Source organism: Gorilla gorilla, chromosome 22 (assembly GCF_029281585.2).
Source record: "Gorilla gorilla gorilla isolate KB3781 chromosome 22, NHGRI_mGorGor1-v2.1_pri, whole genome shotgun sequence".
Taxonomy (NCBI): domain Eukaryota; kingdom Metazoa; phylum Chordata; class Mammalia; order Primates; family Hominidae; genus Gorilla; species Gorilla gorilla.
Window position 1 is genome coordinate 41109423 of NC_073246.2, and position 27563 is coordinate 41136985.

General features: G+C 36.9%; 2 protein-coding genes across 6 annotated transcripts in view; both read right to left on the minus strand.

Annotated features, from left to right (window-relative positions):
* BRWD1 (bromodomain and WD repeat domain containing 1) overlaps positions 1 to 27563 on the minus strand; it is a 129389-nt gene that overhangs the window by 31788 nt on the left and 70038 nt on the right. For all 5 annotated transcript variants that reach the window (XM_063702701.1, XM_055374027.2, XM_055374028.2 and 2 more), the window contains 10 exons: positions 22536 to 22630; positions 20648 to 20837; positions 16401 to 16526; positions 16205 to 16312; positions 13334 to 13458; positions 12527 to 12609; positions 9085 to 9196; positions 8396 to 8457; positions 2500 to 2655; positions 2151 to 2271 (listed from right to left, as the gene is read on the minus strand). In XM_063702701.1, the coding sequence (XP_063558771.1) occupies positions 2151 to 2271; positions 2500 to 2655; positions 8396 to 8457; positions 9085 to 9196; positions 12527 to 12609; positions 13334 to 13458; positions 16205 to 16312; positions 16401 to 16526; positions 20648 to 20837; positions 22536 to 22630 (1178 nt within the window). The remainder of the gene's footprint in view (positions 1 to 2150; positions 2272 to 2499; positions 2656 to 8395; positions 8458 to 9084; positions 9197 to 12526; positions 12610 to 13333; positions 13459 to 16204; positions 16313 to 16400; positions 16527 to 20647; positions 20838 to 22535; positions 22631 to 27563) is intronic.
* On the minus strand, positions 16535 to 20134 carry LOC129529372 (protein N-lysine methyltransferase METTL21A-like; the record flags this gene model as incomplete). Its single annotated transcript, XM_055374029.2, has 1 exon — positions 16535 to 20134. A coding segment is annotated over one exon (603 nt), but the record flags the coding sequence as incomplete, so codon positions are not given.

A 27563-nucleotide genomic window follows, 5' to 3' on the forward strand; every position in this document is an offset into this window, starting at 1 on the left:
GCACTCCAGCCTGGGTGACAGAGCAAGACTCTATCTCAAAAACAAACAAAAAAACAAACAAAAACTAAGAGCTTCAGTCTCACTGTAAACAATCAAGTGGTTTCTGATTGGAATGCACATTCCAATGTTAAATAACAGAGATAAATTACGTCGATAATGTGGACTCAAGATGACTTTTTATAATTTCTTAAAGTAGTTGAATTATAAAAGTTAAAATACAATCAACTGCTGTAAAAATCATTAAGAACAGGAAATTTTATACTCACCAGTGCTCTAGAAGCCAAAGATAAAAAGTCAGTGCCTCTGGGAAATTAATCTTCCAAAGGCCAAAAAGACCAAGTATTAACTATATAAATATTATTTTTAAATGTAGTTAAATAGAAATTTAAACATACAAAGAAAAAAAATAAAGTATCTAACAACTTAACAAAATTTCTAAGAAAAACAGATTACTAAAGATTGAGGGTTGAGGCCCTGACTCGGACCTCCCTTCTCCAGCCAGGCCTGACCATCCCTGCAACTCTCAGCCTCCTACTGATGTCGGCTGTGAGAGCCTGTGCTTAAATAAGATATCAGGCCTTACTGGAGACACTCAAGGATAGGCTGAACAACTATTTTTCCAGAGCAGAAAGGAAACTCATGCATCAGAAAGGCCAGAAGTATATGACTGTATAAATAACAGAATCTACTCAGAACAGTTTAAGGAATTTCTTGGGACCTACAATAAACTTAGAGAAACCTGCTTTTTGGACTGTGTTAAAGACTTCACAACAAAAGTAAAGCCTGAAGAGACCACCTGTTCAGACCATTGCTTACAGAAATATATTTCTTTTAACTTTTAAGTTCAAGGGTACAAGTACAGGATTGTTACACAGGGAAACTCCTGTCACAGGGGTTGGCTGTACAGATTATTCCATCACCCAAGTATTAAGCCTAGTACCCATTCGTTGTTTTTCTTGATTCTCTCCTTCCTGTCACCCTCCAAAAGGCCCTAGTGTGTGTTGTTCCCCTCTGTGTGTCCATGTGGTCTTATCATTTAGCTCCCACAAATATACATATACATATATATATATATATATATATATTTTTTTTTTTTTTTTTTTTTTTATTGCTTAGACAGGGTCTCACTCCACCACCCAGGATGGAGTGCAGTGGCGTGATCTCAGCTCACTGCAACCTCCACCTCCCAGGTTCAAGCAATCCTGCCTCAGCCTCCCAAGTACCTGGGATTACAGGCACGTGCCACCGTGCCTGGCTAATTTTTGTATTTTCAGTAGAGAAGGGGTTTCACCATGTTGGCCAGGCTGGTCTCAAACTCCTGACCTCAGGTGATCTACCTGCCTGGGCCTCATGAAGTGCTGAGATTACAGGCATAAGCCAATGCGCCTGGCGTCCCACAAAAATTATTTTTAAATGACACAAAGAATATCCAAGAGATTTCAGGAATATCATATTCAACAGAACAAAGCCCTGGTAGCCAAAGCAAAACTATTTGGCCAATCACAATAGGTAACTCCTGATGGATGGACTTTTGATGAAAGACTGCCAACAGCTGCTGCACTGGAAATGAGGATTCATCTGACAGTCCCCTGGGAGCAGTAGCCACCCTGTTAAACCATCTGTCATGAGTTTGGCAAATGAAAACCACTAGAGAAACAAAACCACTATTTACCAAGAATAATTAAAATAGAAGGTCTTATTGTTCAAATAATAATAAAATACAACATTTACTGAGGCCTTAAGATTCTGCAGCTTGGTTAACTGATTAGAAAAACAAACAACTGTTTCTTCAATTATGGCTATTAATTTTAAAACAAATTATGTCTTCAATCATGTATGAGGATAGAAAAATTCTCATTACTAAAGTACCAGTGAAAGTTTACTGAAATAAGTGGAATAAAAGTAAAATTTCAGTGATATGGAAATAATCACTGAGAAAAAAACGAGGGTGAAATATGGTAGTCAATCTTCTGCCTGGCCCTACCCACACCTACCCATAGGCATCTAACACCATCTGACAATGAAAGAGAATAATGAAACAGAAAATGCTAATCAGCCCCCAATTCTACCACTATCTCTTTCTTTGTTTACCCTAGTCAATATTGCCAAATATAGCTTTTTAAACATTTTGAAAGCAGGTTTCTACTAACCTGTAAAATCGATTAACAAGTCTCATTCGAATTGTGTAAAGATCGGTTGGATAAGCTACTACAGTACAGTACTTCGGGTATGTACACAGATCAACAGGGCCTGCAAAAGCTGCTGCTATATCTGTTAGGGAAGACAGGAGAGTTTTTAATCAATAAATCCATTGCCTCTAAGTGGTACTTCTCTAGAAATCATAAGATATGGCTACATTTAACATTACAGGCTAAATTAAAAGATAACCAATACAAAGTGTAGAAAAGAACAGAAACCTCAATTATGCTAGTATTTTTAAATACCTTTACGAAAAAAATTGAAAAAAAAACTTTTCATCCTAAAAAATAAAAAACTTACCAAGATTCAAAAGTTGATCTATACCACTGATAATTCTATCACATTCTTCATCTCTTGATTTCTGACCCCATTCACCAGCTTGTGGTTTATAGAGCAATTTCTCTAGCTCATCTGATGTGACAGAAATACTAGCTCCTAATTCTTCAGGTGGATCAACTATGAATACCATAAAAAACAATGAGGGGAAGAAAAAAAACACAAAAAATAAATATATACGGTATTAAAATTCAATTTTCATAGCTTATAAAACTAGGTTATCTCCACAGTCAAAAATAGAGTTCAAATGTGCAACTCTTTTTAAAATTACTCATTGAGATTAACAAATTGCTTAAATTCAGGTAAAAACACAATCTACCTACCCTAACAAATTAAAAATTAAAAATAAGAGTGCCAGTATTGCAGTTTTCAGTCTATTTCTTCAAGGAGGCAAACTTAACCCTGAGGACTCTGAAAACACAAATTGAACCTGACAATATTCAAAATTTTAAGCTTACATACAGTTAAAATTTTTAAATTAAAATTTTTAAAAAAGTCAAGTCAAAATGGATAAAATAATCCCACATGACAAATGGCTAATTTTCTTAAATTTTAAGGGAGCGCAAATGAAACAGACTGGTATTTCTTGAAAAATAAGGAGAAGCAGGCAGAGTGGCTGACGCCTGTAATCCTAGCACTTTGAGAGGCCGAGGTGGGTGGATCGCCTGAGGTCAGGAGTTCGAGACCAGCCTGGCCAACGTGGCAAAACCCCATCTCTACTAAAAATACAAAACTTAGCCAGCTGTGGTGGGGCACACCTGTAATCCCAGCTACTAAGGAGACTGAGGCAGGAGAATAGCTTGAACCCGGAGGTGGAAGTTGCAGTGAGCCGAGATTGTGCCATTGCACTCCAGCCTGGGCAACAGGGCAAGACTCTGTCTCAAAAAAAAAAAAAAGGAGAAAATCTGAGGAAGCTCAAAATATTTTAGCTTATTGAATATCAGTTCTAACATACAGATAAGAAATGTCATTTACTGTGTACTGTGTACTGGCTACCAGGGTAACTCAGAGCACGTTCACAATGAGGGAACAAGAGCATTGGGAAGAGCATCATTTTAACAGCTGCTAAATGATAGAGAGAATGCTCATGGGAGCATTTCCTCTAGAAACATATCCATTAAGATTCCTGCAAACATACACACAAGCTTAAAATAGAGCATTCTTTGGGAATGCTCTTAACTTCAGTAAAGTTGACCTATTAGAATTAAGTCATATGATGTAGTCTTTTAGCTGAGAGATGGGAATTTTTTAAACATGGATGATAAATGATTCCTATAAGCTTATAATTCATGTTCTTACAAAAAGAAAAAGGATTTCCATTTATTTTCTGCATGAACATAAAAGAAATGTGGGGGAAGAGGGCAGAGGCATCCCACTGCCCTAATAAGCCAAAATATGTATTTTTATACTGTAATTCAGAGTTATGCTTTCAGTATTTTATCTCATCAAAAGGAAGAGGAAAGACGCTGTACAGGCAGGCAACATAAAGTGTTTTAAAAAACACTGGTTTATCAAAGCCGGGATCTGAGTTCAAATCACATCTATACCATCTAAAAACTATGACTTTGGGCAAGGGGTGTGGGTGGGTGGGTGTGTGGGTGTGTCTGTTTTAATGGGGAGAAAGGGGGTCTCACTATGTTGCCTGGGCTGGTCTCCTCAGGTATTCTGGTGAATACTGATCAACCCACACGTGTGAAGAAATGACAGGAAGCCAGGAAAAGAATCAAATGAAAGATCTGTGATAACAAAGGCCTGATGCACAAAAGGGCCAGCACCCATGCCTGTTCCCCTCAGCCAGACTGAAAAAGCTGCATGATACATAGAGCGATGGATACATTGCATAAAAGGGTCTTGCCTTAGAAGTCAAAAGTAAATCAGTTCAAGGCTGAGCACTGCTCCAAACCCATCTACCATATCTTAAAAAGATAAAATTGTTTCCGACTAGCTTAATTGTGTGACAGAACAAAGTGTAACACTTACAGGAATACAAAAATATACAGCACCCAACAAGGTAAAATTCACAATGTCTGACATAAAATGTAAAATTATAACACAGGTAATATATTAGGAAATACCCATAATGAAGAGATTTATTAATCAACCAACCAGAATTGGCACATGTTAGAATTAGCAAAGACATGAATGCAGTTATTATATTACGCATGTTCATTAAAAACATATATAAATGGAAGACATGAAACACACACCCAAATCCAACTTTTAGAGATGAAAACAACAAGCAGTAAGGTGAATACTATAACACATTGGCTGGTGATAAATAAGATATTCCGAAAGAAAATATAAATATATAAGATAAAAATATAAAAAGACTCAACACCAGGAATGGTGGCTCATGCCTGTAATCCTAGCACTTTGGGATGCCGAGTCAGGGGGATCACTTGAGGTCAGGAATTCAAGACCAGCCTGGCCATGGCAAAAGCCTATCTCTACTAAAAATACAAAAACTAGCCAGGCATGGTGGCACACACCTGTAGTCCCAGCTACTAAACAGGCTGAGGCAGGAGAATCACTTGAACCTGGGAGGTGGAGGTTGCAATGAGTGGAGATTGCGCCACTGCACTCCAGCCTGGGCAACAAAGCAAAACTACATCTTTAAAAAAAAAAAAAAAAAATTCAAAAGAGCACAGTATGTGTTATTCATTTCTGAATGTATATCATCATTGAGGGGAAAAAACTAAATCTTTTCTCATAATGTCTATTTAGTGCCTAACTTGATGCCCCCTAAACGGTAGGCATTCAAGAAATGTGTATGAAACAAATATGTGATGTAGTTATATGATTTACTCTATAAGCATAGCTAATATTTCATAAAACAAAGCAATAACTAATATTTTCCAAACATAAAACTAAAAAGATGCATATGTAACAAATTTTACACTAACATAGTGTAGACACAGCAATAAAAACTGAAGACACAGCAATAAAAATTATCCTAATGAAACAGTAAAAGAAAATAAAGCAAAAAAACAAAAAAAAATCCAGAAAAGCCCTGAAATACAGAGACCATTTAAGGGAACAGAAGAAATTATGATATCCCAAACTAATGGATAACAAGTTAAAAATGAGGAAAGAATCTGAATATTTCTCAGCCAGGCTCCGTGGCTCACGCCTGTAATCCCACCACTTTGGGAGACCAACGCAGGCATATCACTTGAGGCCAGGAGTTCAAGTCTAGTATGGCCAAGATGGCAAAATAGCTGGGTGGCACATGCCTATAGTTCCAGCTACTCAGCAGGCTGAGGCACAAGAACCACTTGAGCCTGGCAGGTGGAGGTTGCAGTGAGTCGCGATTGCACCACTGCACTTCAACCTGGGCAAAGAGAGAGACTGTCTAAAAAAAAAAAAAAAGTAAGAAAGAAAGAAAAAAGAAATTGAACATTTCTACAAAGATATAAAAATGACCAATAAACAAAGGAAAAAATGCTCAGTATCATTAGGCATCAGAGAAAGGCAAATTGAAACCACAATAATACTTCCTATAAGTTAAAAAAAAAAAAAGTATCCAGGATGTGAAAAAATTGGAACCCACATACACTGTTGCTGGAAATGTAAAATGGTATACCTACTCCCAAAAAAACCATTTGTCAGCCCTCAAAAGGTTAAACAGAGTTACCACGTAACCCAGCAATGCCACTCCTACATATGTACCCAAAAGAAAAAAAAACTTGCACATGATATTCACAGGAGGACTATTCACAGCCAAATAATGGAAGCAATCCAAATGCCCATCAACTGATGAATGGATAAAAATGTGTTATATCCATACAATGGAATATTATTCATCAATAACAAGAAATATCTTGGCTTCTAAATGCCATTCTCCAATCAAACAGGCCATGGCCCCTGAAAAACTGCCTGATTCCACAGCTGAGGTAGGGAAAGTACAAGGTGAGCCTTGAACACTGCATATTGCCAGAAGCTATGAAAACACTCAAAGGCAATTCAAAAGAAAATGTCAAATGGACATAGGAGCCAACATGAAGGGGTTCCCAGTGGCCAAATCTGCAATAAGGTAGCAACAAAATAATGATAACAATTGAACACTAATTTTATTTTACAAAAATCTGAGTACATACTAATATAAATAAATGGGAAAGGAGAAGATGTATCTTATAGTAGAATTCCAACTAATACATGTAAGACAATGAAAACAAAAAATCATTATTTGAGGCAAGAATTATCAACGGATGCTACAATTAGTGAGTGGAAACAGCATAAGAAACAAGATTATTTGCAGCACATAAATATATCCCCATGGGACACTAATTATAATGGAAAAAGTATTTACTTTACACTGGAGAAACCTGACACATACCCAAGTCAAATTATTAAAATCCTAAAATAATTGCACTAAGAAAGACACATTACCTTTCTGACATTTTTGCCAAAAATGCAAAACCTAAATTTAATCGAGAAAAAACATCAAACCCAAACTAATGGAAATTCTATAAAATAACTGCCCAGTAATCTTCAAAAGCCTTAAAGTCATGAAAGACAGTGAAAAACGGAGGGATCCTGGATTAAAGACTAAGATGACATGACAAATCCAAAATGTGAAAGGATATTAGTGAAACAGACAAAATCTGAATAAAGTCTACAGACAACAGTATCGTATTAATAATAATTTCCTGATTTTGATCACTGCAATGTGCTAGCTGTATAAGAAGGGAAATATAGGTATTCAGAAAATCCTTGTACTATTTTTTTAACTTTTTTTAAGTCTGAAATTATCTCGAAATCAAGTTTTTTAAAGTGCTATAAAAAATGGAGAGTACATACTGAAGAGAAATATCAAAATGCAGATATTCAGAGATTTTCTTGAAAATTATAAAAAGAGAAAAACATCAAAGGATGATACAAATCAGTAAAAACACATAAAGAAAGCTTGGTGGTGAAAACAATGGACGCAAGAGATACAGAGTACCCTTTCAAAAAGTTTCACAAAAGGGAAATAATTCAGTAACAAAAATGCTTCATGAAATCAAATGTAAGGTCTAAGAGACATATTCAAACCTGACTGGAGAAAGGTAGGAGGAAATTAAAATTGTTGGAGGGGATGAGCTAAGTGTAGGTACCAGGCCCTTGGAAGGCAACAGCAGTGGGATGCTAGCACTGGAGGACAGGCTGGCTTTAAATAGTTGTCTATTTCAGTAGAAAATCCATAATAAGACAACTTGAGGTAAAGGAGAAGACAGATGGAAGTCAAGTTCAATCTTTTCCTTGAAGGAAGACCAAGGGTAAAAGATTAAGAATGAGGTAGGAAAAGTAGAGGCTACATGAAGGATGTAAATTTTTTGTTTTGTTTTTCTGAGATGGAGTCTCGCTGTCGCCTAGGCTGGAGTGCAGTAGCCGCGATCTCGGCTCAGTGAAACCTCGGGTTCAAGCGATTCTCCTGCCTCAGCCTCCCAAGTAGCTGGGATTACAGGCACACGCCACCATGCCCGCCTAATTTTTTGTATTTTTAGTAGACACAGGGTTTCACCATGTTGGCCAGGCTGGTCTCGAACTCCTGATCTCAGGTGATCCATCTGCTTTGGCCTCCCAAAGTGCTGAGATTACAGGCGTGAGCCATGGCGCCCAGCCAGGAGTTAAGTTTAATGCAGGGTTACATGAGAAACAACAGCAAGCTACTAAGGTACAGCCAAAATCAAGCTGGAATCTAAGGTCAAGAATTAACAAAACAGATAAACACGATGCTGTTATCTTCTTTCAGTAAAGTTCAGTTACTGTAATAATTTGAATATATTGATCATAGAATATAAATGTTTGTTCCATGTGCACTGGCAAATGTACATATTATAAAAATAAAATGTTTTCATTATTTAACAAATATATATACCATTATCAGGAATTGGTTCCATGTCCCATGGGCTAAGTTTTTCAATTTCAGTATTATCCCACCTGTTAAAAAACAACAAATCTCTGGTTAGCCTTTCATAAAAACAAAATGTGGATAATAGGTATCCATTATAAAAGTAAACAAAAGATACAAAATGTGAAAATTAACCTCACTGCAGCAGTACAATTTTAAATATTAACCGTAAATTTTTTTAAGAAGGATATATTATTAAAATAACAGGTTTAAGAACAAAACCAGAAATCCTATGTGGCCTGCACCCAAAGTGAACAATAACTGAAAGACAAGGCATGAAGCCCTTGAATTCCACTACAGCCACAGTCAATGGTTTTTATCCCATTGCCAATGAAGAGGCATCAAAGGTTTCTTTGAAGAAGATTAATGATATAGTATCTGCTTCTGAACTAGGACACTGACAATACGAGGTAAAGGAAATATTAGGTGGCTACAGAAATAGTTCCAGGAAAGCAAGCAGAACCTGAACCAAGGGGAGTACTAGTGAATAGGAAACAAAGAGTAGGTGCATGTCTGAGAGACATTTCGGGTCAGCCTGACATGACTTAATGACAGATAAAAACCATGTTTTTTAAAAAACCAGAAATGTATTATTTATACAGCAACCTGCCACACTGAATTACTGGGAAATGATTAGTTTTCATCTGTATACAAACCTAACAATATAACACTGGAAATGACTATCAGGATACTGTGGTTGATATGGCTCTTGACTTAACACTGTTCCAAACCACCAAGCATCATCAATAATAGAGCGGAATCTGTCACCTAGGAGAGAAATGATCAAGTCTGAGGCATTTCTCTGCTAACATTCATTAACATTTTTTTAATCTACAAAATACCATATGATACAGATAAAAAAAGAAGCCAAAAGCACAACACAAAAACAGACAAGCAGTGCTCCTAAACAAACCAAGAAAAATATGGAATAAAAAATTTAACTTTTAGATTAAATGCATTTCTAGATGTATTTTACAACTCTAACACTTCAACCAGTGAAATAAACTGCACTAGATCTGTGTTTAACATTCATTACAATAGAAACATGAACTGCTGCAGTAACCATATCTCTTCCTTCTTACCCTTCCCACCATTTACAAAACAAAACCAATGAAACAATAAAAGTCACCTATCCAGCACTGATGATTCTTCGGGATATAGATCAACAGTTCTTTTCTCAAGGAAAGTTTTATAGAAATAATCAAAATTAAAGCTACAATTTATCCCCAAGAAAGAATATAATATACCTGGCAAACAGTCTTGAATAATTAAAGTATGCTTACAGTGAATTCTTCAAAGGTTTGAAAAAAAATAATGCCATAACTACTAGACCTACATGTTTTAGTCTTTAGCATATTTTCAAACTTATGTAAACGTGAGTTTTACATATATTTTACTTCAAAATCACTTGAAACCATAGCCCCTGAAAGAAATCTAAGGAGACTAGTATAGCTTTAAACTTACAATTTAAGATAAAACACACCATGATTTTATCCAAATCTCTAATACCCTAATTTAACATAAACATTAATTACAACTGAACATAATAATAATAAATTATTGTCATAAAATCAGCTGCCTCAATTTTGAGAGGCCAAATATAAAAACATGTTAGAAGAGAGTCTTTGATATAAAAAATTAAGTGTATATTTTTCTTGCTATTTACCTAATACTAGAAGATAATTTCAGTTTAGATAAAAATATTTCTTCATACAAAAACAACCCTTTAAATAAAAAGGAGCCTTAAAAAATTAAGTTTTCTCATAATAAAAGTGTCTTTTCTATGTTTTTGCTAGCTGATCACCCTGGTAATCTTATGTTAAGACTTTTCAAATAAACCTACTTTGGCCTTTCAAGAGAAGGATAAAAATCCACCGTAAAAATGAAAACAAGCAACTTCTTCTTGCCATACTACTCAAATTCCATGCAAAAATGGGGGAGCAAAATGAATTAAAGTGTAGTATAACAGGTCTGGTCCAATAATTTCTCAACCACAAAAATAAAACAAAAACCACTAAATTACAGGAGGCATCTGGGACTCCATCTCTAGACTTTAACTGTAGATAATTCAGTTTTAAAAAAATTAATGGACATGTTGGCAAAAATGAGAGCCTCTTACACCTCATGGGGGCTGAAAAATCATAATAGCTGGGAAGCTTTGAAGTTATTTGGAACACAACTATACAACCTGCTAATGTTGCTTCATGTTATTTTTGTGGCTGTATGTTTTTCTTCAAGAAAAATTTTCTCTGCATCTACTCCCAAAATAATCTTGATTACTTGTGTAGATGTTACCAGGAGAATAATCTATAAAGAGGAGCCACACGCCCTGACAATCTTTCACGTCAGATGAGGATGATTAGGGACTTTATCTAAAATTTGCCTTCTTGTAGTACCACACAAAAAGGCAGCAGTGGCCAGATATGGTGGCTCACACCTGTAATTCCTACACTTTAGGCAGGCTGAGGCAAGAGGATTGCTTGAGCCCAGGAATTCAAAACCAGCCTGGGCAATACAGCAAGACCCTGTCTCCACAAAAAAAATTAAAAATTAGCTGCACATGGTGCAGCTTCCAGAATTTACATGTTTGTATGCACTATAATTAAGAGTCCCACAGCCAAAAAGGAGGCTGAGGTGGGAGGATCACTTGAGCCCAGGAAGTTGAGGCTGCAGTGAGCTCTGATCGCACCACTGCCTTTCAGCCCGGGCAACAGAGCAAGACCTTGTGTCCAAAAAAAGAACGAAAGAAAGAAAGAAACTGCAGTAACTAGAAAGATCAATGTCTTAACATCATTTATGAATGTGTACACCAGATGACACAGCCTGGGTAAAACTTAATATTTCTAACAAAAATCCAAGAACTGATAAAAGAATGAACCATCCTACTTCTAAACTCAATACACAAGCTCCCTGGATAGCATTACACACTGAACATATATTTGTACACCTGTGAAACAGGTACTACAGTTACTATTAACAGTTGCTATTACTACCCAGCCTAATGACAGTCATTCAATCAATTATCAATTATATCCTGAGAGTAATAATCTACACAACTCTGAATAAGTGAGCCCTCCTTAAATGATCATCACAAAAATCACATTCGAGTAATTTAGTACCTACATTGAGGTACTAAAATTACTCCAATGTGTAATTTTACTCAAATGTGTAAAATTACATTGAGGTAATTTTAATTTTTTAATTTTTCTGCCCACCTATACATTACATGGTTATAAAGCAAAGTGTATATGAATTTTTTATTTCTTAACAAAACAGTGTCAAGTCTTCCCATTTAAGTCTACGTTGTTATGATATCAAGGGTAAAATAACTGGGTATACCAGAACATTTTCAGTGTGAAATCTGAAATTACTTTTCAACCTTCTGATCATTTTAGATCCTAGTATAATTGTGTAAATTATGCCAATGTTACATCAAAGATAATTATATACAATATAGTACAGGGAAGTCTAAAAGGAAGTAAGTCTACTCTAGCCTATAGTCAAGGAGTGAAAATAATCTTTTCCAAATGTCATGAACCAAAAGAACAGAAGAAAAGTTGCTCGTCTAAAAAAGTCTACATAATCGGGCTGGGCACGGTGGCTCACACCTCTAATCCCAGCAGTTTGGGAGGCAGAGGTGAGTGGATCATGAGGTCAGGAGTTCGAGTCCAGCCTGACCAACATGGTGAAACCCTGCCTCTACTAAAAATACAAAAATTAGCTGGGCATAGTGGCGCACACCTGTAATCCCAGCTACTCAGGAGGCTGAGGCAAGAGAATCGCTTGAACCTTGGAGGCAGAGGTTGCAGTGAGCTGAGATCACGCCATTCATTGCACTCCAGCCTCATTGCACTCCAGCCTGGGTGACCTAGGGAGACAATGCCTGCCCCGCCCATTGTCCCCCGGCCCCTACCAAAAAAGTCTGCATAATCAGTAAGTACCAAGCCGTAAGCAAAATATATTTATAGGTCACTTATATCTCTTCCGCAATTTACATGTTTGTATACACTATAATTAAGAGTCCCACAGCCAAAAAGGTAGACCAATAAAACAGATTAATTTTTAAGGGTATATAAAACTTAGTAAGGACAGACTTACAAGACTGCCAATTCCTCTGTCTTGCTTCATCATAAAATTGACGCAATACAAGAAAGTCAATAACATCTGGCATATCATGATATCTAGACAAAAATTTAAAAAATTATTAAACTCTCTACATAGCAGGTTATATAGTCTAAAAGCAGCACTGTGCAAAAGAAACATGAGATCTACAAATGTAATTTTTAATTTTCAACCAGCTATATTTTAAAAGGTAAAACAGTAAATTTCATAGCATATTTTAAATATATCCAAAATATTGTTTCAATATGTAATCAAAACAAAAGAGATCTTACATTTTTTCTTCATAACTAGTCTTCAAAATGCAGTGTGTACATTCACAACACATTCATTTCTTTAAAAAAAAGTTTATGCCTCATACTCTGCCAAGTCTCATATTAAGACATTCAATCAAACCATCCATATTTCAAGTGAGCAGTAGCCACATGTGACTAGTGGTAACCTTATTAAGACAGCACAGGTGTAGGAAATTATTTATTCTGAATTTTTTCAAAAACAAAGGGCAGAAAAAATTTGGCCCATATGTCAGAATTCCCCACTCACATAAGCATCATGAAAACCATATAAAACAGACTGCCCACACTTAACTATAACTGTGACATGCCTACTATGACTTCAGGGTCAGGGATGGGTTTCCTAGCCATCAGAAGCTCGAGCCACATCTTAGGCTATCCACAGTGCTCTACCAGTTACCCTGGAGTTAAATGGGAAGGGCATGCTAATCATTAAATCAGCAAAATGGCAAATTTAAATTTAAGTAATTCCATTTTAAAAAATAATACATACCTAATAGAGAAAGATTTGTCCGTAAGTTTTCCAGTTGCTGGATCTATAAATGCTAGTTTGAGGCAACAGAGTGTAGGGGGCCCAACTTCATATCGTATTCCAACTATTTTAACCAATTCTTGATCCTTTAACAGACATATTTTTTTAATGGTTAGAATAAAAGCAATTCCTTAATACTATAATTCTCCACATACTGTTATATTAAGTAAACTCATAATTTAGGCTTCCAAACCAGCAGACAAGTTTAATTAATACCATTAATTACATTCAATTTTGCTAAAGTTAATCTCCACATATTTAATACAGTTTCTAATACAAAGAACATCCTTTAGAAAATACATTACAAAAGTTAAGATTGAAAACACAAATCTCGGATTAGCGCAATATCTAACGACAATCACTGTTAAAAATCTAACATATTTCCTTCTCGCTTTGTTTTGGAAACAGGATCTCACCGTGTTGCCTAGGCTGGAGGGCAGTAGCACAATCATGGCTCACTGCAGTCTCAAACTCCTGAGCTCAATCAATCCTCCCACATCAGCTTCCCGAGTAGCTGGGACTGGCTACAGATACAACATGCCACCACACCAAGCTAATTTTTTATTATTTGTAGAGACAGGTCTCCCTATGTTGTCCAGACTAGTCTCGAACTCCTGGGCTCAAGTGATGCTCCCACAACAGCTTCCCAAAGTGCTGGGATTATAGGTGTGGCCTGCCATACCCAGCCAATGCACATTTTTATTTATATAGCTTTATATTATACAGTGAAAATGTGTAAGCATTCTACTTATTCATAAGTGTTCTTCAAAATCTTGATATTAAGTTTCTGCCTAATACATTCAGTAAGTAATATTTGTTGAGAATCTACCATATGCTATGACCTCTTCTAGGCAGTAGGGACAGGACGGTAAACAGGTGAAAGTCTCTACCTGGATGGAGTATCCATCAAATGGATTTGCCATAGTCAACCTTCCCCCCAGTGTCTGCTTCTCTGATACTAGGAATATAACAGATCGTTCATCCACTTATTCACTGAACAAATGTTATTATTATAATGTACCAAAGTGCTAAGCATAGTTCTAATTATTCACAGCAGTTATGTTCTATAGTCACCTAGAACACTGAAATAAAATACTAAATCAGTGCTACAGAGAATATATAGGGATAGGTTCGTGCAAAATTCTGGTCACAACACTGTAATAAACCAGTGCATACATAACTTGGTTTTATGTGTGTTGCCGTTTAAAGGTACCTTATTTAATATGTTGTTGATTTGCAAACATTTAACTGATACCTGAATGAAGCTTATCTAACATACCTTCTCCATAAGGCACATCTCAGCCTTCTAGCACTTAAGAACACTAGACAGCATGTCAGCACTATGCTTAGGGGCCATTTTAAACAGCGAAGTCACCAGAAAAAGCACAAAAATGGAAAACACGTGGCACTGAATAGACCATGAAAAGGACACTTGTTTGCAGTGCGAGAGCTTAAAAAAAAAAAAAAAAAAAAAAGAAGGCAGAGCAACACCTTGTTCAACCTCAACTAGAAACATGCTCGTCAGGCAAGTCAAATTTTTCACCACCCTGAGGCATGTCCAGAAATGACCAAAAGGCTCCGAGAGTACTGTTTGGGGGATTACAAATAAAGCAAGTACGCAGTTCACAAATACAGAATCCAAGAATGAGGATGGACTGTACTCAGGTACACAGTCCTAAGTTAAACAGACATAAATAAAACCGCCAATGTATATAAAGACTAACTTATACAAGCAGAGCCATTAAGTTGAATATAAGTGTTAAAAACAGCTATATTTGTTAAAATAACTAGCATTTTCTTCATTTTCTAAGTTTTTAAAAGTATCAAAATCTGTAGAATAAAAATATAAAAAATAAAAAAACACGGGTACTACTACCCCACAGATCATCACCATTGACATTTTGATGTTGTTCTTTTGATTGGCTGCAAATGTTTTTAAAATTTTGCTACCATAACCAGAAATACCACTTCACTTCCCATTTTTCCTATTAGTAATACACTGTGAAAATGTATCCATCATTCATTCAATAAATATTTTTCAACCTTCAAGTACAAGATGGGCTGTACATAGTAAGTGACTGTGTGAATGCACCATGATTTGGTTCATTCACTATTGTGGAATATCTGAATTTTTTTTTTCCAGCTTTGTTTCTGTCAACAGTGAGTGAACTACAATACTCATATATTTACAAGCATTTCTGCTTGTTTTCCAAATTACCAGAAGAGTAAAATCACAGAATTAAAAGTTCCAAATATTTTTCAGTTTCAACTACTATTACCAAAATATCCCCTAGAAAGCCTGGACCACTTCACACACCCCACCAGCAATCTGAATAACTGTTAACAAACCAACATCTTTGCCACTTGCTAAAATGTGGAATTCTTTCTTGAGCTAAAAACAAACGAAATCACAAAATTGGCTAAGTATTGAAAAGGAAAAATTATTATTTCCTTATTTTATTATCCATGAGGTTAAACCCTTCTTCCAGTTTTTATTTCTTCTTTTGAAAACTTGCATTTCTTCCTCTGAAAATCTGTCTTGGATACATAAACATTTTTAAGAGTGATAATACATATATTGCCAAGCTGCCTTTCTGAAACTCTAGGTTGTTGCATTTAACATTTTACACACCAATAAGCAACATACAAATTTTGCCCATTGACAAACAAGCCATTCCCACAGGATCTTAAGGTTTGGTTACAGCAGAAATGTTATCAAGTAGGAAAGAAAGTAATAAAATATGTTTCCAACAGGTTTTTAAATAGATTTGTAAGTAATTTAACTATGTATGTGCTAAAATGTTTAATGATTTAATAATGCCATCATCCTACCCTAAGATCCATTTTTCTCCATGGCTCCTTATTAGGGTTCAGTTCATAAATATTATTTCTTCTTACAGCCTCAATATAAGCTTCATGACCCTGTCGAAAATATATTACCTACAAAAGGGAAATATGCATTTAAAAATTAAGAGCAATATAAACTTTATGTTCCATATTCGTGTTTTTAAATTTGTATTACTCTCACCTCATCACCCATTTGAGGAACAAAAGGAGATTTTCTAAGTGTGGTGTCAGTAATCCAAACTGGAGGGTGAAATTCATATAAATGCTCCATATTTGCAAGCTCTGCTGGAGTCATCCTCCGCAAATTCTACCAAGGGGAAGAGAACAAAGTTTCTTAGATTAGAAAGGGGCAGCATGCACTGTCTGAATGAAAAATAAAATAAACTTCACCATTCAGAATGACTATTTTTGCCATGTCCATCTAATGATTAGTTTTCACACAGCATATATATTTAGTTCCTTTACATAGGAATATATCACTTAAAAAAGCATTGTAAATCTACCTAACATTTTCCTAGCATCATCTCCTAAATTTCTGATAGATTCTTCATGCTATTTTACATCCCATTTTAGGGGGCTAATACCCAACCTAAATCCTCTTTTACCCATAGCCTGTTCTGCCAAGACTCCACTCTGAGTTTGGCCACAGGCTAATCATCACAAGGAGTCTCCTCTTGATTTTAGGTTTTAAGACCGGTGATTTCAAAATATGCCTACAAATTCCCCAATAGTTCTCTCCTTTTCAAGAAGTGGAAGTCTCCTCCTCTTAAGTGTAGACTACACTTAATGACTCACTTCTACCAAATATAATAAAGCCGATGAGACTATGTGCAACTTCTAAGACTAGGTCATAAATGGGGGCTTATCCCTGGCTACTGTTAAATCATTCACTCTGAGGAAAATCATAACTCAAGCAGCCAGCTTGAGTTGAAAATCAACACTCAAGCAGCCAGCTAAGGAGAGACCTGTGTGGCAAGGAACTGAGGCCAACAGCCATATGAATAAGCTCAGAAAGAATATCATCCAACCCTCATCAAGTCCTCAGACGACTGCAGCCCCAGTCAACATGTTGTAACCTCATGAGCCAAAATCACCCAGTTAAATCAGCTCCCAGTTCCTGATCCACCAATACATGAAATACGCAACGTTTGCCATGTAAACACCTAAATTTTAGGGTGGTTTGTTATATACAGCAATAGATAAATACAAAGACTTAACATCTTTAAACAATGACTACCTGCTTGAGATCAGCACAATGTACACAAATAAATAGGGATGTTATTAAATGAAGAGACAAGTATGAAGACAGACATGTAAAATGAAAATGGTAAACGTAGCAATAACACACAAAAAAAAAAAACAAAAAAAGCACCTTAAAATTCCTTGAAGTCTACTACTAGTGTTGAAATTGACAGGAGAAAATAAGTGTTGCCGTGAGATTCTGAGCAAAACAGAGCTTTCTCTTTAAGTTTCAGATTTGGAAAGGTTTAACTGTCAAGCCCACTACTCAGAACAGTGGAGATGGAGAAGTGTTAATAATAAAGTAGCTTGGCCGGGCGCCGTGGCTCACGCCTGTAATCCCAGCACTCTGGGAGGCTGAGGCAGGTGGATCACTTGAGGTCAGAAGTTCGAGACCACCCTGGTCAACATGGTGAAACCCCGTCTCTATGAAAAATACAAAAACTAACCGAGCGTGGTGGCGTGTGCCTGTAGTCCCAGCTACTTAGGAGGCTGAGGCAGAAGAACTGCTTGAACACGGGAGATGGAGGTTGCAGTGAGCCGAGATTGCACCACTGCACTCCAGCCTGGGTGACAGAGTAAGACTCTGTCTCTAAATAAATAAATAAATAAATAAATAAATAAATAAATAAATAAATAAAAATAATTTTTAAAAAGTTTATGTGTGACTTCATGAAGTGTATCAAAGTCAATCATAAAACAATGTAACAATCATTTAAACCAACAATCAAAAGCCTCTAACTGGAATGTATCTTTTTCATTATTTGGTTATGATATATTAATACCAGATCCTGGGGAAGCAACAATGAGAGATGCAGAAGCATTCCTGGCCCTCAAGAAGCTTACAGTCTACTGGGTAATACAGACACTGAATGAGCAATTACAAGTACAATACAGAAGGAGCTTATGTTTGGGAAGCTAACCTCTTAATGGAGGGATGGGATTTAGAATATTTTTTACTCTTATCCTATATATTATTAAGAAGGCATGGAAAGCTTAAGAAACAATTACATTAAAGCAACATTTGAGACAAGGTAAAGCTGAGGGGGAAAACCACAGCTTTTGATTTGATAAAGATAACCTATATTCGAGTCCAAGACTTAAGGTACTCTCAAAAAATAACTAAAACTTTATTTTTACTTATCCCTTTGTTTAGATACTTAAACCTGAAATTAAGCCAAAAAGCATAATATGAGACCCCAGAAAACTCACACCCCACTCAACCAACCTAGAGTTTTTAACAATTTAAATGGGGCAAAAGATTTCAATAGCACCAACAGCTCAGGGAACATGTTAAACCTCTTGTCTTATATCCAGAAAATCAGAAAACTGGGCTAAACACGATGTATTTCAGAAGGTGTTTAAAATTATTTGTATGATTTAACCTCGCCAAAACAAGCTTGCTAGTTTAAAGACATCTTTATACCAATGCTTCATATCATCAGTGAAAACTGTTTATCAAGAGGGAGCAGTATGGAGTACAGAAACAGCATGAACCAAAATCACACACTTAATCTTTTAACATTAATGGAATTTCAGAGTAAGTAAATATGACTAAAAATTACAGCAATGGCCAGGCACAGTGGGTCACCTGTAATCCCAGCACTTTGGGAGGCTAAGGCGGGCAGATCACCTGAGGTCAGAAGTTCAAGACCAGCCTGGCCAACACGACAAAACCATGTCTCTACTAAAAATACGAAACTTAGCCAGGCGTGGTTGCGTGGGCCTGTAGTCCCAGCTACTTGGGAAGCTGAGGCAGGATAATCACTAGAACCCAGGAGGCAGAGGCTGCAGTGAGCCAAGATTGCACCACTGCACTCCAGGCTAGGCAACAGAGACTCCTCTCAAAAAATAAATAAATAAATAAATCACAGCGATGGCATAAAGCACTGCTTTGTTTTAAAACTGCATGTGTGTTTTGTCTCCAAGACCTTAATCAACACCCTCAATGACAGCATTCTTATAAATGATAGCCAACTGTAGGTCCTTGCTGTGGCTTCTCTTCTGTGTAAGTATGTACATCTTTCTCAGTATCATAGTGAACCTTACAGTAAAATGCCTCTCCAGCATTGCTCAAAAGTTACTCCGTTCATAGTGAATTAAGCAAGGTAAAAGAATCATGGAGTGATTGCTACAGAGATGGTCCAGTGTTTGAAGAAGATCTGTAAATGTTTCTTCTAAATATATGATATCGGCTCCAAGTATCAGGTCAAAATCTCTAGGAGAAAAACTCCCCAAATTCTTTCCCCAAGTCAGCTCCTTAACAAAAGCTCTGGGTTGGATACAAGGAGGTAAATTGCCTTGCATATTTGATTTACAAAACTCTAATGCTACTTTTCGATCTATGACAGTCACATGAGCACCCAGCAGGGCAGCCACTATGCCCATCAGCTCTATGCCAGCACCCAGTTTCACTGCGGGGCAGCCCAAGAGCTCCACAGCTCCCATCTCCAGATGTGTGGAGAGAACCATGGCCACATCCCAAACCACTGTGGCAATTCCCAGTTGTCTCCAGTCCTGCTGGATCTGTGTCATGTGGTTCACAAAGGTGGCAAGAGGCTTATGGAATTTCTGCAACCCCAATCCCACGGTCTCCTCATAGGGCAACAGGGCCAATCTGCCTGCACCAGCCCTCTGATCAGACCTGCACTTAGACTGGATGTTAATGGTTTGAGATTATCCTGCCTTTTGACACAGCCAGAAACATGCAGTCATGGCAGTTCCATCTCCTCAAGACTGAAGTGAACGACACTGGTGGACTCCAAGTCTCTCGCGGGGAGACGGGGGCCCCAGTCCTGCAAAGGACTCCGCATCTGTGAAGCAAAGGCCTCCCCCGTAAGTCCCACTATATCTGCCCCCACCCATCCCTCCAAAGGACTGACAGATGCTCCCTTCCTTCCCACAGGCCCCAGAGCTCCTGCTATCCACGGGGGTTGAAAGTAGGAGACAGAGGAGTCCACAGTGCCCTTCAGAATCCCCAAGACACACAGGGTACCTGCTGCACCCTGGGAGTGCAGTGAGCTTCCCCAAGGAGGGCTGACAGCTCACCCAGCCCAGCCCCAGAGCAGGGCCCAAGACACCCAAGGCACCACTATGCCAGTATCACGAGAAATGTTAAAACAACATTTGAAATGGGGTAAAGCTGGGGTATCATGATACATGCTATTTTTAAAGATACGTTTTTCTTACCTCCTTCTTAGGCTTATTTTCTTTCTTTCTCTTTCGTCTTCTTTTTGGAGGAGATAAATTCTCAGTAGATATTTCATCTTCTGAACTACTACAAAATCGAGTAATTCGTCGACGACATGATGTTCTTAAAGGAGGCTGCAAATTGATGCCCGCATCAGCTGTCCAATCGGAATATCTAGATGAAGAGTCACTAGAAAAGGGGAGTGCTTTCAGTTGAATGGAGCCAGAATATAAGCACTGATAGCAAGTCAATCATATAAAATTGAGGGAACAGAGAGAGGAGAAAAAGGGAAGGGAAGATACCAGAAAGATTTAACTTGAGCATTCTCCCCTCACTACCAACAAGTACTGAAGTGACTAAAGATCATGACAAAGATAAGAGAAAAAGAGAAATCTTCACTAACACTAGAAATTAGGAAAGGATATAAACCCGAAAAAAAAAATTTAGGTATATTGTAGATAAAATATGATGGAAGACAACTAGCAATTACCCCTTCAAGGAAACAAAATACAGACTTATGGAAACATAAGAATCATACAAAACCCCAAAAATAGGCCCCACCACTACCCCCATGTTGGAGGAAGCTGAGGTATAGACCAGGAATTTCAACTGGAATCACAAGCCATCAATGAACACACTGAGAAGCCCAAGGGAAGCATAGCTACACCAAAATGAAAGCCCTAAGTAGTCAGTTTCTTGCCAAGAGGAGTCTCACTGATAGAAAGAGACTAGTCCTAGTCCTTAGCAAAATCAGAGTCAAACAGGAGACTAGTTATAGAAAACTAGTCCCTGGTCCACTACTAGCTTCACCAAACAGAAATAATAATAAAAATAAAGGACTCTACTTGGGCCATCCTTGGCCCAACTTCAACCAACCACACACCTTTTCGTCTCTATCAAATACACAGGTAAACACATTACAAAAAGGTATTTATTAGAAAAAGAGCTTATTTATGAAAATTATAAAAGCATCTGTTTTGGATAAATAAAATTCAAGAAAAGTTGAATTAGAAGACAATGAATGAAAACATGGAAGGTAGAATAGTGGTTGCCAGGGACATGAGGAAGGGTAAAGAAAAGAATCATTCTTTAATTGGTATAGAATTTCCGTTTTGCAAGATAAACAAGGTTCTGGAGACTGGCTGCACAACTATGTCAATGTACGTAACAGTACTGAACTGCATGCTTTAAATGGTTATATTTCTGTTATGTGTATTTTACCACAATTAAATTTGTTTAAAAAAAGATAATACATTATATTCTTTTAAAAAAATCATTCTAGCTCCTTATCATAATGAAGTAAAACAAGACAAGAAAGGAAGCAGAGAGTATGTGATAATGGTTTCAACCAAACAGTACCAATAAAAAAAAAAGAAAGATGATCTGAGTGATAGTCAGGAAGGAGAATTTTCTAGCCATGTTATGGATAGGTGGACAAGAGAGATTAAGGTCCAGTTTTCTGGATTGAGGATCTGTTGAGATGAAGGTGACATGCACCAAGAACCAGAGGCTGACATTTTGGACCCAGGAAATCTGGATCTCAAAACTAACAAAAATTCAACACATGCAATAATAATGAATATACTGTGGTTTTACCACACATACTTTAGATACTAGTCTTTTTAAGTGCAACCAAGATTAAATTTATATTTTCAGTATGCATGTTCAACAGTGCTGGGTCAACTGCTTAAAGTCAAAAAAAAAAAAAAAAAACTCCTGAAATACTCATATAGGAACAGCTGTTGATCTAGTTTTTGTCTCCTTTTAAGTGTATTAAAAACTGTTCCACAGTTGCAAATTCTTGCCTCTTGAATAAAATTCAAGTATGATTCCATCCAAGACTATGACTAAAATGCTTAAAAGACCACAACAATTAAAAACAGATACCTTGAACTTTCGCTGTAACTTTCACTTTTTCTGTCACTTCTCCATTCATCCTCTTCTGAAGAACCAGAACCTTCACTTTGATCACAGGAAGTCTCCTAGTTTGTGAAGGGGGGAAAAAAATCTTGATCCCTGAAGTTAAACAACACATGTCCAGAAAAAAGCTGTACACAGTCCTCCCCAGTAAGATTAAATCATCTAAGAAAAATGAACAGTAATCAGTAAATATATAATTAGATAAACTTAAAAAGCAAACTTCTTCACTACATCCCTTTCTTATCAAAGCATAAGACAAAAAGAGAACATCCGTACGATTTAACACTACCACCATTAGCAAAGAAAGTGATACAACAGGCCATTCTGAGTAAAGTTAATAAAAAGTCAATGTAAATGTTTTCCATTTTGGACTTTAGCTATTCTAATAGATGTATCTAATTGTTGTTCTAGTTTTTAATTCCCTGTGACATATTTTGGTAGCTTTTCATATGGTTATTTGTCATCTGTTTATCTTCTTTGGTGAGGTGTCTGTTAGATCTTCTGCCCATTTTTAAATTAGGCTGCCTTCTTATTGCTTGGTTTTAAGAGTTCTTTGTATATTGTGAATATAAGTCATTTATCAGATGTAAGTTTTACTAATATTTTATCCTGGTTTGTGGCTTATCTTTTCATTCTTTTAATAGTGTCTTTCCCAAAGCAGTTTTCATTTCAGTGTAGTCCAAATTTTTTATCTTTTTTCTTTCACGATTGTGCTTTTGATATTGTATCTAAAAAGGTCAATGCCACACTCATGGACACATAGATTTTGCCCTTTGTTATCTTCTAGAAGTTTTATGGTTTTTTTGTTTTATATTTACATTAAGCTTATGATTCATTTTGAGTTAATTTTTGTGAAAGACTGGTGTCTAAGATTTATTTTGTATGTGAATGTCCAGTTATTCTACCACTGGCTGAAAATGGTAAATTTGTCCACCAAGTTCTCTTTGCTCCTTTGCCAAAGATCGTTTGAATATATTTGTGTCAGTCTGTTTCTGGGCTCTTTATGTTGTTCCATTGATCTGTTCTTTCACCAGCATCACTGTCTTGAAAACTGCAGATTTACAGTAAGTCTTAATGCCAAGTAGAGTGTCAGTCTTTCAGTTTTGTTCTTCTTCAGTGTTGTGCTGGCTATACTGGATCTTCTTCCTCTCTATATAAACTCGAAAAATCAGTTTGTCAGTAAAATTAATTTGCTGGGATTTTGTTTGGGATTGTGAATCTACAGATGATGCTGGAAAGAATTTTTTAAGAAGGGGGTGGATCAGCAGGAACTCTCATTCATTACTGATAGGAATGCAAAATGGTACAGCTACTTTGGAAGACAGTTTAGCAGTTTCTTATAAAACTAAACATAATAAGATCCAGCAATCACACTGGATGTTTACCCAAATGAGGTGAAAAATTATGTCCCCACAAAAACCTACACCCAGATGTTTATATCAACTTTATAATGGCCAAATCTTGGAAGCAACCAACACATCCTTCAGTAGGTAAACTGATAAACTATGGTATATCCAGACAATGAAATATTATTCTGTGCTAAAAAAAAAACAAACAAAAAAATCAAGCCATGAGAAGGCATGTAAGAAATGTAAATGCATATTAATAAATGAACGAAGCCAATCTGCAAAGGCTACTAGCTATATGATTCCAATTACATGGCATTCTACAAAGATAAAACTATGAAGACAAAAAATCAGTGATTGTCAGGGGCTGTTGGGAAGAGAAAGATGAACAGATGGAGCACAGAGGATTTTTAGGGCAGTAAAATCATTCTGTGTGATATTATAATGGTGGATACATGTCATTATAAATTTGTTAAAAAATTAACTGGGCATGGTAGCACATGCCTGTAGTCCTAGCTACTCAAGAGTCAGAAGCTGGGAAATCACTTGAGCCTAGGAGTTCGAGGTTGCAGTGAGCTACGATTGCACCACTGCACTCCAGCCTGGGCCATAGGGCAAGACCCTGTCCCTAAAAAAAAGAAAAAGAAAAAAACAAAGAAATATATCCCCAAATGACACTTCCAGCAGTACAAAAATATGTATACAAAATATTATTCACTGTAGCATTATTTATAATGTAAACATTGGAAACAACCTAACTGCCCATAACCAGGAGAATGATTCAATAAACTGTTTCAATCATGCAATAAAGTACTACATAACTCTTAAAACAAGTAAGGATCATATGGAGTGATCTCAAAGATATTTTAAGTGAAAAATGTCAAGTGTGGGACTATCTGTAGTATGCTGTATTTTGTATAAGAAGGATAAATAACTTTTGAACTATTTGTACTAAATACAATTTGGTTAATGACAAAAAAAGAACAGTAAGTAAATAACTAAACTCTACATACTAGGGTTTTTACCACAGGGTAAGTAAATCTTTTTTTTTTGTTTTTTTGAGACAGAGTTTCACTCTGTCACCCAGGCTGGAAGGCGGTGGCACTGTCTCGGCTCACTGCAACCTCCACTTCGTGAGTTCAAACTATTCTCCTGTCTCAGCCTCCCAAGTAGCTGGGATTACAGGCACCCGCCACCACGCCCAGCTAATTTTTTTTTTTTTGTATTTTTTGTAGAGACAGCCTTCAGCCACCCAGCCTAGTAAATCTTAAACTACTTTCTGTGTATGTAGAATTAAACAAATAAGTTTATGATAAATAACAGGGCTGGGCATGGTGGCTCACGCCTGTAATCCCAGCATTTTGGGAGACCAAGTCGGGCAGATCACTTGAGGTCAGGAGTTCAAGACCAGCATGGCCAACATGGTGAAACCCTGTCTCTACCAAAAACATAAAAAAATTAGCCGGGTGTGGTGATGCATGCCTGTAATCCCTGCTACTTGGGAGGCTGAGGCAGGAGAATCGCTTGAACCCAGGGGGTGAAGGTAGCAGTGAGCCAAGACTGTGCCACTGCACTCCAGCCTGGGCAACAGAGCAAGAGTCCATCTCCAAAGTAAAAAAAAAAAAAAAAAAAAAAAAAAATTTAAAAATCTAAATAAATAACAGGAGCCAGGTTTCTCTGTACAGAAGGGAAGTACAAACGGGTATCATTAAAATCAGAATAATGTGAAGTCGTGCATAACAATGACAGATATACAGACAAAAAAATACATGTGTCTGCATATAATATGTATACACAGGCATACTTTTTATGGTGCTTTACTTTATTGTGCTTCACAGTTGTGTTTTTTACAAATTGAAGTTTTGTGACAACCCTGAACCCAGCAAATTTATTGGTGCCATTTTTAAACAGCATGAGCTCATTCTTGTTTCTATGTCACATTTTAGTAATTATCATATTTCAAACTTTTTCATTTTTATTGTATCTGTTACTGTGATTTGTGATTAATGATCTTTGATGTTACTATTCTAATTGTTTTGGGGGCACTAGGAACAATACTCATGTAAGATAGCACACTTAATGAATACCATGTGTGTTCTGACTGCTCCAGTCTATTCCCTGAGATACAATATTCCAATTAGACCTACTAATAACCATACAATAGCTTCTAAGTATTCAAAAATGAAAGAGTCACACATCTCTTACTTTAACTGGCAATGTAGAAATGATTAAGCTTAGTAAGGAAAGCATGGTGAAAGCCAACACAGGCTAAAAGCTAGGCCTCTTGCACCAAATAGCCAAGTTGTGAATGCAAAGGAAAAGTTCTTCCAAGAAATATAAAATGCTATTCCAGTGAACACACAAATGGTAAGAAAGCAAAATAGCCATACGGCTAATAGAAAGTTTTGGTGTCTGGATAGAGGGTCAAACCAGCAATAACATTCCCTTAAGCCAAAGCTTAACCCAGAGCAAGGCCCTAACTCTCTTTAATTCTATGAAGGCTGAGAGGTGACAAAGCTGCAGAAGAAAAGATGGAAACTTGCAGAGGTTGGTTCATGAGGTTTAGGGAAAGAAGGCATGTCCATAACATAAAAGTGTAAGGTGAAGCAGCAAGTGCTTTAATGGAGAACCTGCAGCAAGTGATCCACAAGATCTAGCTAAGATAATCAAGGAAAGTGGCTGCAATAACAGATTTTAAATGCAGATGAAATAAATAGCCTTCTATTGGAAGAGGATGACATCTAAGACTTTCACAGCTAGAGGGACTTTTGGCTTCAAAGCTTCTAGGACAGGCTCACTCTCTTGTTAGGGCTAATGCAGCTGGTAACTTTCAACTGAAGCTACTGTTCATTTTTACCTTTTCAAAAATCTCGGGCCCCTTAAGAATTATGTTAAATCTGCTCTGCCTGTGCATAAGAAATGGAACAACAAAGCCTAGGTGACAGCACATCTATTTACAGCATCATTTACAGCGTGGTTTACCAGATATTGTAAGCCCACTGTTCAGACCTACTGAGCAGAAAAAGAAGACTCCTTTCTAAATATTACTGCTTGTGGACAATAGACCTAGTCACCCAAGACCTCTGATGGGCACATCAAAGGAGATTAATGTTGTTTTCATGCCTGCTAACACCACATCCATTCTGCAGCCCATGGATCAAGGAGTAAATCCAACAATCAAGACTGGAATTTTACCATAGAGAAACCTGCAAACACCACCACCTTACGAAGTGATCAAAGCACGTATCACCAGTAGCGGGACAAAACAAATCATGTGCTTTCTGATGTGATGCACTGAGAAGAACAGTATATTTTCTGTCATATTACTGCCAAAAATGCATGACCCTAATCATCAAAATTACCAGTCATAAATCATCACAAAATATCAACATTAAAACAAAAATCAAGGAACTAGACTAGATTCAGGTTACTAAACAGACACAACAAAATGTAACACATGATCCAGGATTTTATTTTGCTACAAAAATTATCAGGACCATTGACTGGTAAAATTTGAGTAAGATCGGCAGATCTGATAATGACATTATATTGTTGTTTATTGCCTCATTTTTTGTTTTTAGGCTAGAGTTACACTGTAACCCAGGCTAGAGTTACACTGGCGCAACCAAGGCTCATTGCAGTCTCAACC